General features: G+C 33.8%; 1 protein-coding gene across 2 annotated transcripts; it reads right to left on the bottom strand.

Annotated features, from left to right (window-relative positions):
* Positions 1 to 2026: 2026 nt before the first annotated feature.
* l(3)76BDm (trafficking protein particle complex subunit 8 homolog l(3)76BDm) lies at positions 2027 to 14973 on the bottom strand. 2 transcript variants are annotated; one of them, XM_085190623.1, is made up of 19 exons: positions 14321 to 14973; positions 14074 to 14235; positions 13705 to 13993; positions 12239 to 12383; positions 11330 to 11414; positions 10537 to 10640; positions 10120 to 10308; positions 9672 to 9772; positions 8984 to 9232; positions 8281 to 8563; positions 7483 to 7683; positions 6349 to 6649; positions 5935 to 6226; positions 5671 to 5806; positions 5314 to 5524; positions 4979 to 5175; positions 3048 to 3847; positions 2846 to 2960; positions 2027 to 2216 (listed from the first exon to the last, which is right to left on the bottom strand). In XM_085190623.1, exons 1-19 carry the CDS (start codon positions 14466 to 14468, stop codon positions 2079 to 2081), a joined length of 4146 nt encoding a protein of 1381 aa, XP_085046749.1. In that variant the 5' UTR covers positions 14469 to 14973; the 3' UTR covers positions 2027 to 2078. The 2 variants fall into 2 exon arrangements, with proteins under 2 accessions (XP_085046749.1, XP_085046750.1); XM_085190624.1 differs by having other exon boundaries at positions 10537 to 10631; positions 14321 to 14972.
* Between the last annotated feature and the right edge of the window lie 873 nt (positions 14974 to 15846).

The following is a 15846-nucleotide window of genomic DNA, read 5'->3' on the forward strand; positions in this document are numbered from 1 at the left end:
TTTCTATCCACGCATACTAATAGAACTACTGATCGACTTTGTCAGATTTTACGACAAAATATTGTCAACAATATCGCGTATTATGCGGGGCCATATATTTATCAATATTATTGTCAATATTGTATTGACAATATTATTGTATGTGTGTTAGCCTAAGAAACGAACTGAACTTAATCTAGGGTGGCGCCACATTAGCATCAGGGTAACTTTGAAAAGAAGCGCCAAATATTATTAAATGATAAAAAATATAAATAAAACAATAATATAATAAAAAATATCAAGTGGAGTATTATTAGCAAATATTCAAAAATTATTGATAAGCCCTTTTTATGATTTTTTTTATTTAGTATATATCATACTTAAGGTTAATTAGGGATCGGTGATGTGGCAAAAACGTACTGATACCATATTGCAGGTAAATTTTGAGACATACTTTTTTCATGCCGACTTCAGGTGTTCCCTACAAGCCGACTAGTTAACTAGGGCTATACAGTGATAAACGAAACAAGGTAATTTTTAGTGATCGATTAAAGGTTTAGTTTCGGCCGGTTTCAGCTAAAAATCATAGTTTCGGTCAAAAAACGGGCTGAACCTTCGGCCGTGCCGAAACTAAGTACTTGTCAAATGTGACTCTGCTAATTATTGTCGTCCACGAGTAATAAAATCTATTTATTAATTCCAAATTCTAAAAATAAAATTATTAATAAGAAACTTTACTTTTCACACTGTACGAGATGATCCTATTAAGAGGGTTAATGGGATCATCTTGTACACTTTTCCCCTATATTTTAATAATTCTTTAGTTTATCTTTATAGCCTACTGATATTGGGCTGCGACAGCGGGTTGAAATTCCCACGGCATTACTTTACTAGAAGCAAATAATTATATACAAAAAAGTTAAAAAAAATGTTATATAAATCAAAACATAAAACTACTACATAAAACTAAAAAAAAAGTTCATTAGGATCGGGGAAGTCGATACAGTCGAGTCTATTCTTCAAACAATATATTCTTTACAAGGACCCTTTTAAATTTAAAATAGGTCACGAATGTTAATCCTAATAATATAATGTAATGTTGGGCTTGATTCGTTTTCTTTTTAGTTTTATACAGTTAGTTTTTTTGTTAATTAATCAAAGTAGAGTAGTAAATGTTTTATGCGTTTTACTTTTATTTTTTTACTAACCATTTGGTTAGTTTTGTATACTTAATAAACGAAAAATATTAAAGATATTTCGGTGTCAAGCTAATGCTACAACACCTTTACTACAATATCTAATTACTAAGCCAGTTTGTTTTACTTGGCACAGACTTCAAAATTATAAAATCTTTGTATATTTATTTTTCACTTTTTAGTTCGTTGTTAGAAGTCGGTTTTTCTTTTTGTTAAAAATTAATTTATTTTTCGTCATAAGGTATCCCGCACACGGCAGCGTAAGCAGAGAGATCCTAGTGAACTCCGTTCCCCATTATGCACCGAATTCTGGAGGCATTGCGTGTTGAGTGGCGGAACTAAAAGCCGCGCTTTGCCTCGACACCAGACGGTGTTGCGTTCCACCACTCGACACGTAATGCCTCATCCAGAGGAAAGGGTGAGACGGAGTGTCTTAACACTAGGTCTAGTTTTGCCTATCCTGCTACGGGCTGCAAGGGATAGCGTCAAGATGAAAGGAATCGTATTTTTCAGTATAATAATGATTAGTTTTAGTGCAATATTGTACAAAATAACTTACCCAATAGGATTTTACTAAAGAATATATATATTAGAAACATTTAGCCCAATTCTAAGGATTGCATATAATCAACGATTGATATTTTTGTTAAATGATATGTATATTTAATAAATATGTAAGAAAAGAAACAATCGTAAAACACTGGTACAGGAATCGTTAAATCTCTTCATTTTGCGTACATTCAATCAAGTTGTAACTACATACATATAAATAAATATACATAAAAAACCAGTGTTTCAAAGCAAGGCTGTAATTTTATTGGAATTGGTTTGAAGAAATAAAAATAAAAATGTCATAATGCAACATTTTTTAATATAGTAATAGTTCATAAATATTTGTTTTCATTATATTTGTTTTACAATTAACAATGACGTGCCATTAGGGAATTGCGTAGTGGCCTTTTTGTTCATGTCCCAAATTGTAGTTATGGAGAAAGCTGAACCTACCAAATATGTACCAGGGGCGGCGCACAGAGCACGAACCTATATTGAAAATACCAATATTAAAGAAATAATACACTACCAATAAAAAATAAATTGAAAAATATATAATAAAAAGAAATCACAAATTTTATTGTTTATTGAAATTTCTTTAATAACAGTTAACTTACCTATTGTAATATTACTTTTTTTATTTATTTGGCAGTTTTATTAATATTAAATATTACTGAAAGGTCAATGGGCGCAAGGGAATAAGCCTGTAAACACGACGGTTGTAGGTTCAATTCTTACTCGAGAGAATGAAATATTTAACACTTTTGTTTCCTAGCTCTGATAATAAACCAGAGCGAGGCGTTGAGTTCCGCTACTCAATACGCAATGCCTCGAGAACTCGGCGGAAACGGAAGTGTCTTAATGAGAACGAAATGTTGTAACAATAATTTCCTAGGTTCCCTCTGTCGACTCGGCCATGTGCGGGACACACGTAAAAATAAAAAAAATAAAGAATAAAAGAATATTTCGCAAACGCAACATTCAGGGTGCTATTATCATTTGGGGGAATATATTTTTTTATTTCCAAGCAAATATCTAGAATTAGAATAGAAAATGGACAACAGAGTGTCTTATTTATAGGGCAACGCAATTTTAAATCAATTGTTTCATAATTTTACTTGAAGGCGACGGGATTCAAATTTTTCCAGATTAACATTCAATCCTATTTCTTTGGAATCCAAATCTAATCCATTGTTCAAAGCACCGGCCCATCCAAGCTCTCCTGAAGTGTCTCTGTAAAATATATTTAAATATAAATCTTAATTATAACAGAATATAAATAATAACTATATATTTTTTCTTAACTGCGTTCATAGCTACCTGTTTTTTTGTTTCGATATCTCTATAAATACTGAAACAGGGCATCCATAGCAATTCACGATGTTAATTATAACAGGTATCATACATAATTTGTTAATATTAAAATTATGATCAATATAATTTGAATGTTCCAGTCTGAATATTATAAAATTGTTCTTTTCAGTCTTCCCTTTATTTTCGTGCAAATCTAATCTGCCATCTGCTGCATCATCGATATGGATAGCATGTGGTAAATCCATAAGGAGCTTTTCCCTATGCCGAGAAATAGTTTTAGTGAAACAATCAAGCCAAAGACAACTTTGACCAATACTCGTACGTCCAGATTTTTTATTATACGCTTTCCATCTCAAAACAAACATCGATTGTATTAAGCCAGCTTTCTTTTCAGTGTCGTATATGGGATCTGGTGTATCGAACAGGGAAGATATTTCATCTGTAACAAATTTTGAATAGGGCGGACTATCGATATTTAATTTGCTTTCCGCTAAATGTTGAGCAAGTTTGAGGCAAGAATACTCAATGTGGCCTTCAGGTAACGTGTCGATTATTCTGACACTCTTTAGAATAAAATGCACTTTCTCACGCGAAATGAGGCTATTATTCGTTTGTAATGGACTAGTGAGATCTGTCAGTTTCCATTGTCGACTCAATAACGATGTTTCCAACATTTCTATACTAATATCGTCTTCTTTTTCGTTGCATATGTTCTTTACCTCTACTGATAAGTGCATATTTTCTAAAACGTTTTCACCAACAACTTTCATGCCACGTCGAGGTGTAGCTACAATTTCAATTGATTCCTGTAATGAAAAATTTTTTAATTTAAAATTAATTAAAATTATTATAAGAAAGAAATAAGTCTTTTCAAATTATACATTTATAAGGTCTTATTAGAAAAATGTGTTACTGATATTTCTAAAATTAATAAATAATAATATGCTTACGAAAAGTTCGGCACATATATTTTTCTGCTGGAGAGCTACCGCCAATTCGACTGTATATATCATTTGTATATTATATGTAACGGATTACTTATTTTAAATGGATTGGTGCCAGCCAATTTAAAAATAATAAAAATCATCTTACTTTATATATTCATAAATTATGGGACGAAAAAGAAGTGGCGTAATTTTTTAAATAATTAATTTATTTTAACAAAATTTTAAGAACACAATCGATATTAGATAAGTGATATATTACAGGTTCAAAAATATCCATAATGATAATTCTTTGCTTTTGACATTCAGTCAATTTTGAAATATAAATAGTACTCATATAGACATAACTACAATAGTCGGGGTATATAATATCGCGAAGTATTTTTTAGATAATGATAGGTTTTTTAATGATGTAATAAATTTTTGTTATATATTTAATAATTTTGCTTCATCTTTGGTTGTGGTTCCAATTCGTGGTCTCAATATGTTATGTTATACTTTATTCATCGACTAATAAATATTTATTTTATTGTTTGTGAAAATTGTGCTCCTTGGAGGATGGTGAAAGAGAAGAAATAAAGTGTTAGAAACATTAAACTTTATTTAAGAATGAGACATGTTTTTTGTTTTATATTATATTTACAATGTAGTAACTGTTATAGTATTTTTTTATGTGTTGGTGTGACTCATTTCACCATTTTGTAACTAGCATAAATAAGTATGTCAGCACTTGTATAAATATAACACATCAAATAAACGATAGCAGCGACCACACTACGTCTAGTGCACTGCGTCACAAGATTTAGGTACCATGTGTTTAACAAGGTTATAGATATGTGTAAGTATCATGGTCCTAGATCTTCACATGTAATGAAAAGGTGTAAACAAAAACCTCCTATTAAATAGAATACTAGCGGAGTACACTACAAAATGTGCCGTGCCGTGTAATTACCGATTAACTTATCATAATGGATAAAATGAGGTTATACTAACAGTAGGATCGAACCGGAAGACGTGTCTCAAGAGGCGGTGGGGCCTCGCGCGCTGGCCGGTCTCGTAGTAGGCGAGCAGGTAGAGGCGTGGCGTGCGCGCCTGCGGCCGCAGCAATAGGGACGCGCCGCGGGCGCCAACGCGCGTCACGCGCCGGGCCGCCGCGCGCGCCCTTGCCGCCGCTCGCGCCGCCCGCTCATCTGTGCGGGTTAAACGAAGCGGTCACTTCTAATTCTAACTAAACATACACTGTACAACTACTAAATAACTTTTAGAAAAAACGCATTCGTACAAATAATATATAACATAGTATTTATAACAGATTTTTTTTGACTAACCAGAGTAATCAGGTGGTTCAAAATATTTTTCTTCATAGAGCACTTTGAAGTCATCTTTGTTATCAATCGCACTGACCACACTCATACAATCAGGATGAGAAACTGCTATATATAAATTTTTCATAGGAACTGGACCAACATTACGGAAATCAAGATCCACTGTTAAAATTTCACCACTTATTACGTCGGCACTAACTTCCGAGAGAGTCATCTACAAAGAAAATTAAAAACTTTAGAAGAATATACACTATTGCAGTTTGAATTGAAATATTATATCGAAATATATATTTTAGATTTTAATAATTCAATTATAATATCTTCTTTCTTTATAAGTATCTCAACGAGATTAATATTAACCTGTATACAAGGTGTCTCTGGAATGACTGTTATATTTAAAAGCTTATCAGAGTTGCTGATGCCACTTTGTAAATTTAACTTCCCAATAATTGCAACGCCATTTTCGTTTTCTTTACCCTCACCCATATTAATAAGCCTGAAATGACAATACATTTATATAGTTAAAATTTATATACTAGAAGATCTTTCATCTACAAAAATTTTTTTTTACTTAATAAACTTATTAATATTATAATTTATAAAACAATGATATCAAATATTTACTTAAAAACTAATCCTTGTACAAGCAATTGACCAATTTTTAAAGGTGTTATGATAAAACTCAATGCTTTTCTACCATCACCGTCTAAGAGAATTGATTTGATCTTTTGTCCTATTATTATATTATTCTCCAAACTTCTGCCTGAAGCTAGTGATGGTTCGTTGATTAATATTTCATCACTAGGCGTCACTGCGTCTCCTTCACTGGGGGTAAATTGCCATAATAACTCTACATCTTTCAAAAGTAGCGAAACTTTTAACGGGTTGAACAATGTGATGGAAATTTGTATTGGTTCTGAAATTAATTTGTTATCTGTTAGAATGGAATAAATCTAAAATATAATGTTGTACTAATATGTCACCAACGTATAAGAATAGAATAGGGTTATAATTATTAATTATCTGCATAGTGCTCACCTCCTTGTGCGACAATTGGGTTGGCGTCTGTCTTCCTAGTGTACAAGTCCGTTGTTGGTTTAAAGATCATTGGTACTGTTCCTTGGGCTATTTGTAATAATATTTCTTCCATTTTGTGCCAATACAGATCATCTTCAGTTGTATCAGTCGGTGGTAGGGACAGGGAGGTGGCGGGCGTCCTGCCCGGGGACGACAAGGGCGCGGGGCCCACACAAAGTACTGCCGTATCCTCAATACATAGTAAAGGCACCGGCAATACTGGAAGTCGTTCTATAAACTCTTCTGATGTTTCTACCCATTGCTGTAACCAGTACACCGCCAAATATATCAACATTTAGAATTTAATTAAGGTATGCTTGATAAAAATATACTGATACGTTACTTATTCTTGCGTGTCCGTCCACTTGTATTGTTTATTATTACCAAATTAGTCTTCAAGTTATTTTAAAACATGATTATAGAAAATACAATAAGATCAATTTTATTGAATGGAGTTTAATAAAAAAAGGTAATATAAATAAATATTACAGTGTATACGACTTAACAAATAGTTTAATAATAAACTAAATTAAACAAAAGAAATATATCTATTCAATGTAATTGTTACAATTATTTGGTTAGATATAAAAGATCACAAGTACAAACAACACGTTATAACAGCTATACCGAATAATTGACAAAAAGATAAAGCATATGAAAGATATGACACTCGATAATTCTACTTGTGTGCCTACTAATTTAGATTTCAGTATATGGATAGTTTTAATATAATTTGATTTTTTATTTTAAGAAATAGGCTATACTAATGATTCATATCAAAGGTTGTACAATATAAAGTCCAAACATTATCTTTATTATATTTCTACAAAATATAAAAAATACTCACATCACACATATTTGCATATGAGATCCATTGGTCTTTAAATCAACATTTTCTTATTACGAAAGTTTTATCAGCTTGTGATATTCAATAACAAATCATTTCTGCGACATATATTCTCACCAAGTGACGTCACCGTAGCAGGCTGTGTGTATTAGGGCATGTCCAGATGACGGTGACTTGCGCACGAGTCAACTAACTCGCGTAAACAAGTGTCATCTGGACCGGCTGTTAGAATAGGGCATGCAACTTGCCTGGTGCGCCAACATGAACTCGCGTAGGAAGGCGTCCTGCATGGCGGCGGGCTGCGGAGCGGCGGCGGCGGCAGGCGCGGGGGCGAGAGGCGCGCGCAACCAGGCAGCGGCGTCGCGCGGCGCTCGCAACGCACCCGCCAGCCGTCCCAGCGCGAACTGCACGTGGTCCGTCGACAGCCGCCAGCCGCTGTCTTTGTACACCTGTATTATATACTCATTACGTAAGTTCTTCGACTCAACACGCTATGTCAAGAAAATTGGACGAAAATTGGGGAATGAAATGTTATAACACTACCCCACTCTAAGTAGAATATAGCATGAAGAAAAAAGTGACCGACGTGGCGCAACTGCATAGTTTTGTATCAACACAGGGGCAATTGTACAACATTATTATTTCACGGATTTATTAAAAAAAACAGCAACGTTCTGCCACTCAAAACGCAAACGTGTCGAATTTAGGTGGCAAGTGAAGACGAGTGTCTGGCACTAGGTCCTAGAGAAGACAGATAGAGCCCTATCTAACTATGTGGGAAAGAGAACAAAGCTACTTATCAATGTAATACACTTATAATATTATAATATAAGGCTGCTCATGTAATTATTTCGTTCTTTTTATCGGTAACTCATTGCTAAAATGGTAAAAAACATGTTCATTGAGCACCATAATATATAAAGATAAATGAACGTGTACTATGCACTTTATAATTTTGTTATATTGACATAAGCATCATTGACAATTTAGCGAAAGCTACGAGAATTACACTACATTAAATTGATTTGATTCAAAGATAAAATTACCTGATATGCCTGTTTATAGCATCTGTAAGCATGTTTCTTTTGGCCTGCCTTCGAGAACCTATGACCTGCGAGCACCATGTGAAAGGCGTACTTCCTTGACATGATCTTGTTACTGGGTCCTTTAAGAAAGCACAAAGCTGCCTGTTCTAGAAGCATGGCACTACGCAAGTCGCTATCCTCAGACGTCATACGTATTAGTTGTTTAGCAGCTTCGCCGTATAAGCCCGCGTTGATTAAACACGGTACGGAAAGCAATGTTGCACGTACAGCGTATTGTACCATCCTAAACATATAATATGCATTTATTTAAGTTATGATTCAACTATTAATCACATCATACGTTAAGAGGGGAGGGGGTCGAAATAGTGACATTATATCACAAGATGTGTGAAAGGTCCTAAATTATCTGAAATCATAATTATTATAAAAAATATAATATACAAATACTTATTAAGAAAACATATAAAAATTGAACGAATAGAGATTTGAACCCGCGTATCTTTGGACCCCGTCCAAGCGCTATGATCAACTAAGCCATACGTTCTCATCGAGCTACGTCGAAATTGTTATTAGCTTGTTTCAACTTATTTATGTTGTTAGCATCTCTGCATGACTCTGTATTCGTTATATAAAAATGTAAATTATCTATAAAATTCATAAAATTTATACATATAATATTAGCTATTACGACCAACCAACTAACCTGCACGTATTAAGATAGGTGACAATACTCTCTTCCATATATCCAAAGGTTTTGCGTGTGGCGTCGCCCGCCATGAAGGCGCTGACGGCGGCCATCTCGAGCGCGCCAGCATAGCACAGCCACGCGCTATCCGTGTAGAACTCGCGCTTGGCGGTGTGGTAGGCGTCGAACGCGCGTTGCCACTGCCCGCACATGAAGTACACGTCCCCCAGGCGGCGCAGCTGCAGCTCTGGACAGTCGCTGGAGTAGCTGAAGTCACATGAAATTTTGTCCTAATCACACTGTATCCCGCATATACCGGGGTAGGCACAAGGAACCTAGTGGCAAGACGCTTCGTTGTCGATTTTCCGGCCAATTTTTTAAATAATTTAATTAAGAAAGTAATTCGTTCTCCCGCGTGAGCATCTTACCCACAACCGTTGAGTGTAAAATCAAACGCTGAGCTGCTGCGTCACGACACGGCGGCCTTAATTTATCATTTTCAGATTTTGTCTTTTTGCGCATTACTATAAACGTAACGTAACGTATAATCGTTTTCATTGCCTAACCTGCTAAGCGTGAAACTGCTGCCAAATTGTTCACATCTCTAGTTATGAATATAATAATAAATCAGATAACTGATAAATAATAAAATATACTAATGTAGTAAATAATAATGCATGAGAAAAATAATCAAACATGTACATACATAACAGTGTTATTGACAGCTGTATTCCCAGACTTTCCAGTTGTAAACCATCTTTTCGTAGCTGACAACAAGGATCTACTGACACCTTTTTTATTTGCGACCTATAACAATATAATTATAAACAGGTAACAAAAAAACATGTGAAGCAACGCCTTCTCTATTTCTTACTTATTTGAAAAGCAGAAAACTGAAAACAATTTTAAAAAAATATATTTTTAAATAATTAATGAATATATATCTATTTACTTTATAATTAATAACAAATATTCCAGAATAATCAGAGGAATGAATTATTTCAATTTACTCGCTCTGATACCAAGCGTGGCGTTATGGCAATGTCTCGAAAACTGAACGGTGCCCAGTGTTTTAACACTGGCATGTTAAGACATTTAGTTCCCTCTGATTAACCTGCTATATCAGGACAGCGTGAAGCTAAAAAAATACTTACAAGTTCAGATAATTGTGCTATTAGTTTTTCCAAGTGTAAAATAAGAGCCTTTGAAACATATTCTTGTAAGAATGTTTTAATGGCCTCTATGTCCTTCATATTTAATGCTGCTCCATGTATTTCAGACATACTGTCATATTGTTTTCCATACACATTAACACTTTCTGAGCTACCAGAGAATGAGTAAGGCTGTAAAGAAATATAAACAATATTTCATATCCAATAGAAATGGATTTTTCAACAATTGTGTAACAAGCAATTTATTTTTTTAAATACATATATTGATCAATTAGATAATTGTAGAATAGCAATCGAACCCACAGTCGTTTCATTTACAGTAAAACACAACCGCTTCATATTACAGCCTTTACATTTATGTTTTTATAATTACAGTAAAAATACTAAAATATAATATACCTGCAAGCTGTTAGCATTATCATAAACATCATTCTCAGTAGTGAGCGGATGACCACCTTCAGGGTTTATGGTGCTTGGGGTGTTTTGCTTTTCGTCTGAAATTTCTTTTATAATTTAATCATTACTTTTTATATTTTATTTGTACACCATATATGTACATATACAGGTGTCCCAGGAGTCAACGATAAAACGAAAACAGGTGATAGACCAAGTCGTGACAGTTATGAGAAAAATATAAAAAAAAATCTGTGTCATGTATTTTTCATATTATATTGATTTAATAAAATATCGGAAAAACCGACACCTGTGATGATTTTTCAAGTCCTAAGACTACAAATATTACTATTTTTTCATTTTTTTTTTCTGTAATGTAATCATGAGTAACCCTTCTGTGAATTAAGGTTTAAGATTGAAATATACCTGCATCGGTTTTCAATAAAATGCCGTGTTTTTGCCAAACATTAAATTAAAAATATTTAGTACACCCAACTTTAACCGACTGTACTATAAAAAAAATGTACTACACTGTTTTTGCAAGTAACTTTAAAAGTTGGCGCATTTAATCTGGATTCCGAAATGGTACGATACTTGCTGGATTAGCCTATTGGTGACAAAGCGTGTAAAAAGTCTCCAGTAGAGCGCTCTGCTCGCTTTGCTCAATATTTAATATTTTCATTTCTTCGCTCTAGTGTTTTATTTTATTTCGTCGAGTAGGAATCGAACCCACAACTTGTCACACTGGACTCTAACAATAATAAATAATGAATAATTTAAGAATATAACGAATAATTACCTGGTGTAGTAACATTTGCTGGTTGAAATCCTACTTGTGATTCAAGGGGTGGTATCGAAAAAGCGGAGAGAGACTGTGAATCACTCTATAAAAATAATACAAAATAAAATACCATTATAAATATTTTACATAAAAACTACTATTTTATAAATAAAACGAAAATTATACATGGAAATTATTCAGGCCAGTGGAGCGATGTAGGATATCATCTGAGTTTAAACATGAAGGTTATGGATTGAATGATTTAAATCATCCCTACTGTGGAGAATGAATTATTTTCATTACGTCACCCAACACGTATTATCTCGTATCAGTGTAAGATAATTCAGGCGGGAAAACTGAGATTAGAATGTCTTGAAACTGGGTTGAAGCTAAATAATATTAATATATTTATCCTGCGCATAACAGGGTTAGTAAACTGGAATTTCCACAGAAGACAATAAATATCTTCAATATATTATTTTTATATGAATGCATGGATGCTGTGCATAGAAACGTGAAATTTGGGATTTTGGAAAGGAAAGAATTTTCGAAAATTTTAACCCTAAAGGAATGAAATAGGGGTTGAAAGTTTTTTTTTTTAAATAGGCATCAATTTTTATAAAATTTGAAATTTAGACTCTTAAAAACATTTCATTGAACATGTGTTACATGTTTTATTAGAATTCCCTCCCTAAACTGGATATAATTTCATAAAAATATTTAATAAATATTCGTATAGTTAATGCGGGCGAAGCTGCCCAGGTCAGCGGCTAGTTATTAATATACGTGGTATAACGTAAACTATATATACATAGAAATAAAAGTGAACAACATACTGAAGTTCTTATAAAATATACAAGATGGTGTTTTTAAATATAAAAATAATAAAAACCCGTATAAATGTTCATAATAATATGTACTGCGCACCTGTAAATCAGTTGGCCTCTTTAGATATTGATTCCAGTAATCAGTTGGTAGTTTCGGATCTGAAGGTTGCTTTGAATTAATGGATAACATGAAACAATTTGAAGCTCCAAAAGTCTGTTTTATGATATCAAAAGCTTTTTCTGCACTGCGAAAGATGTTAAAAAGTATATAACTACTAAATACAGAATATACTTTTATTAAATTAGTAAATCAATTTTACATTTTTAAATATAAATTATTATAAAAAAGATACATTTAAAAATATAAAAAAAAACCACTCTTCCGAGGGCGGGACAAGGGTCCAAGCCATCGGAGGCTAGGGCTCCAGAGAGAGGAACCGCCGCACAATACGTGCCGTCTCAAGTAATACTGCCTTCTGTATCCGGTTCTTGATCCAACAGCTAAGCGATAGCCTCTTAAGGTGTTGGTCGAGGCTTTTCGCTATTAAACCGTTAACCGAAACCACTATCGGCACAATGATAGTCGCATTGACATCCCACATGGCGGTAATCTCATGGGCTAGGTCCAAATATTTAGATTGTTTTTCTTTTTCGGCCTTCACGAGATCGTCATCATGTGGAATGGTAACGTCAACAATCACTGCGCGGCGCGCCACTCGGTCTACTAGTACTATATCAGGTCTATTGGCAACAATATACCTGTCAGTAATAATAGACCGATCCTAGTAGAGCAAAGCACAGCTATTTTCAAGAACAGACATGGGATTGTACCTGTAGTAAGGCACCTCCAATTCTACAAGGCCATATTGAAGAGCAAGTTGCTGGTGTATTATCTAACTAACTACTAACTACTATATTATTATATATATACTATAGCATATTACATATATGAGAAGAAACTACTTAGCATTCAATGGATTATCCTGCGTGTTGACAGCTGCTTGACGCTTAGATAAAGTTTTAACAAAGCATCATGCTGCTAGTTGTGGGGCATGGGCACAATGGTGCAACTGTAAACTTGACAGGTTGTGCATTCAATTCCCTCTCAGGGAATGAAATATTTAATATTTTCATTTCCTCAATCTGGTAACTAGGCAAACCGCAACATTGATATCACCAAGAAACCAGAATTTGCCAAAAAGAAGGGAATGGAAGTGTCTTAATGTAAATAGAGTGTCTTAACATTAGGTTCTATAAAAAAAAAGAATCATTAATGAATATAAAATCATAAGAGTAAATTCTAATTATTGTTCAGGAATAATTTTAATTGTTACAGGTAACAAAATAAACTTAGTAATAACTATTGTTTATATACATCAATAAAAAAGAATGCTCAGTCTACAAATGAATGATTTTTTTTAGCATAATCTTAGGGTAGAAGAGATTTGGAAAATTCTCTAGATGCTGTTGTAATAAGGTAAATGGTGGACAGTTTTCAAGAGCCACAGAATTGAGGACCTCTACGTCGTTTTTAAATATATTTTTTTTAATATTGTACTGACTTACTTCTCCTTAGGTACTGCTGACACATCATGTAAAAGAAGATAAGACTTAAGAACTGAGCTATTAAACCATTTTGGCAATTTGGGTGGGGCCACATTCTGGAGCTGAGCATATTGTTGATTCAAGCTATTGTAAATATCAACTATATTGTCATCCAATGTTGTTGCAACAATAATACAAGCTAAGAAATGTTTAGTAAATTCATGATCAGAAGGGAATTGCACTTCTAGATAAGTTTCTCTCCAAGCATCAAACCATGGTGTGGCTTGTGGTATATCAATTTTCTGCCCTCCTGTAAAAAACATAGTCTCTGATACAAACATGTACACCAGAGCAAGTTAAATTTTAAAATAAAGTGAATATAAATTAAACCTGTATTAAGTGGAACATTTTTTTCATCATAATTATGCAATACAGCATTATTCAATTGTCTTCTAGCATCAGTAGGCTGGAGAGGTTTCCAGTTTACATCTCTTATGACTAAATTAAAATTTTTTACAGTACAAGAATTTCCTCCTGGGTCACGAAATTGTCCTGTAATTTTTAATTAATATGTAACAAACTACTGCTTTTTATTTTGTTAAATGAATATACCTATAAACAATGTATGAGAAAATACCTTCCCAATCTAACTTTGAAAATGGTTGCAATAATTCAGGTAGAGTCAAATTATTTTTTGACACTACATTCTCCACTTTTGTACTGCAAAGCGTAGCAATTATTGGAGAAAATGAACTTTGTATGAATTCTTGAGCAGTCTTAGCCATTTTGCAAAATGGGAAACGTAGAGTTCGAGCAAGATAATATTACTGCATATTCTATTTCACACAACATTAAGCTTTTATATGAATTTCAATAATTAAGTAGGATACATAGGATATTTCTTCAATAAATTTAGATTTTACAATCAATCAGGAACTAAATTTACTGGAAAAACATAATAAATATTGATATTTGTTAGAATAAGAAATGTCACTTGTCAAAACACAAATGTCACTTTTCTCAAATGTCAATTGTTTTTTTTTTCTGATGAGCTATTAAAGCTGTCAAGTTGATATGAGATGGCTTCTATAACTTCACCGGAGGTCACAAAATAAATTCAAAGAGTACTATATAATATATTGTAGGTGCCGTGAAGTGCTACAAATTACTATATTGTCATGCTTGCAATTCAACATTGCCTAAAAATTAAATAGTTTGCTTTTTTTGTACGTAAATAGGCTTAGAAAGGTACTGGCGACCCACTCGCGGCATTGCCCGAATACCACCTATAAGGGATAGCGCGCAATGGTGACTTTTGTCACGGTGACAATAAATTTTTTGTCACTGACATGTCACCATACTTTTCGCGACTGCGCGCACTTGCGATGACAGTGACGAAATTTTTTACACTTGATAAAATGGATCTCGAAGAGCATTTATATTAAGAAATAGAAAAAAAAGTCTGTGCATTTATATTAAGAAATAGAAAAAAAAGCAAACGTAGAAAATATTGGCTTTCAAATTACTATTTGAATAATCCTTTAGGGATTTGTCTTAGAGCAATGGCCTCAACTCAATTTCTTCAATTAGTATTGTCATTGTCTATTTCATCTTCATGAAAACACACGTTTTGCCTTGATGATGAACTTGACGCCATTCTTGAAATTAAAATTCGGTACTGCAATGCAACACGCTGCTGTTTCATGTTTATGCGGAAGACGACTAGTATGGAAACCGCAAGGGGGAGGAGGAACGAAGTGACATTTAGTTGCTAATGCGCGCACGGGCAATCAAATCTATGGACGCGGTGACAGTTGCGTCACCGGCGTGTTGCCGTCCTCCGCGGACAAAAAGTCACCCAATTGTCACGTATCCAAATGCGCGCACCTTCATTTAGTGTAAGGGGTTGTCCATTAATCACGTGATCTTTTTTTAGCATATTTTAACCCCCCCTCCCTCATTGGTGATACGTAGTGAGGTTTAAGACCACCACCCCTCCCCCTTCTCAACATCACGTGTATTTTTAGTACCTACAACGAATCTTAAAATTTTCTGAATATTATCTTAATTTAAATACAGGTATAAACTATAATCGTATTTTATTCTGAAATTAAGGACCATAATAAAAATGTCTACACCAGGTTGCAAGTTTTTTTTTATTGC

This window comes from Heliconius melpomene, chromosome 10, assembly GCF_056956725.1.
Source record: "Heliconius melpomene rosina isolate 202511_hmr_F chromosome 10, ASM5695672v1, whole genome shotgun sequence".
NCBI lineage: Eukaryota > Metazoa > Arthropoda > Insecta > Lepidoptera > Nymphalidae > Heliconius > Heliconius melpomene.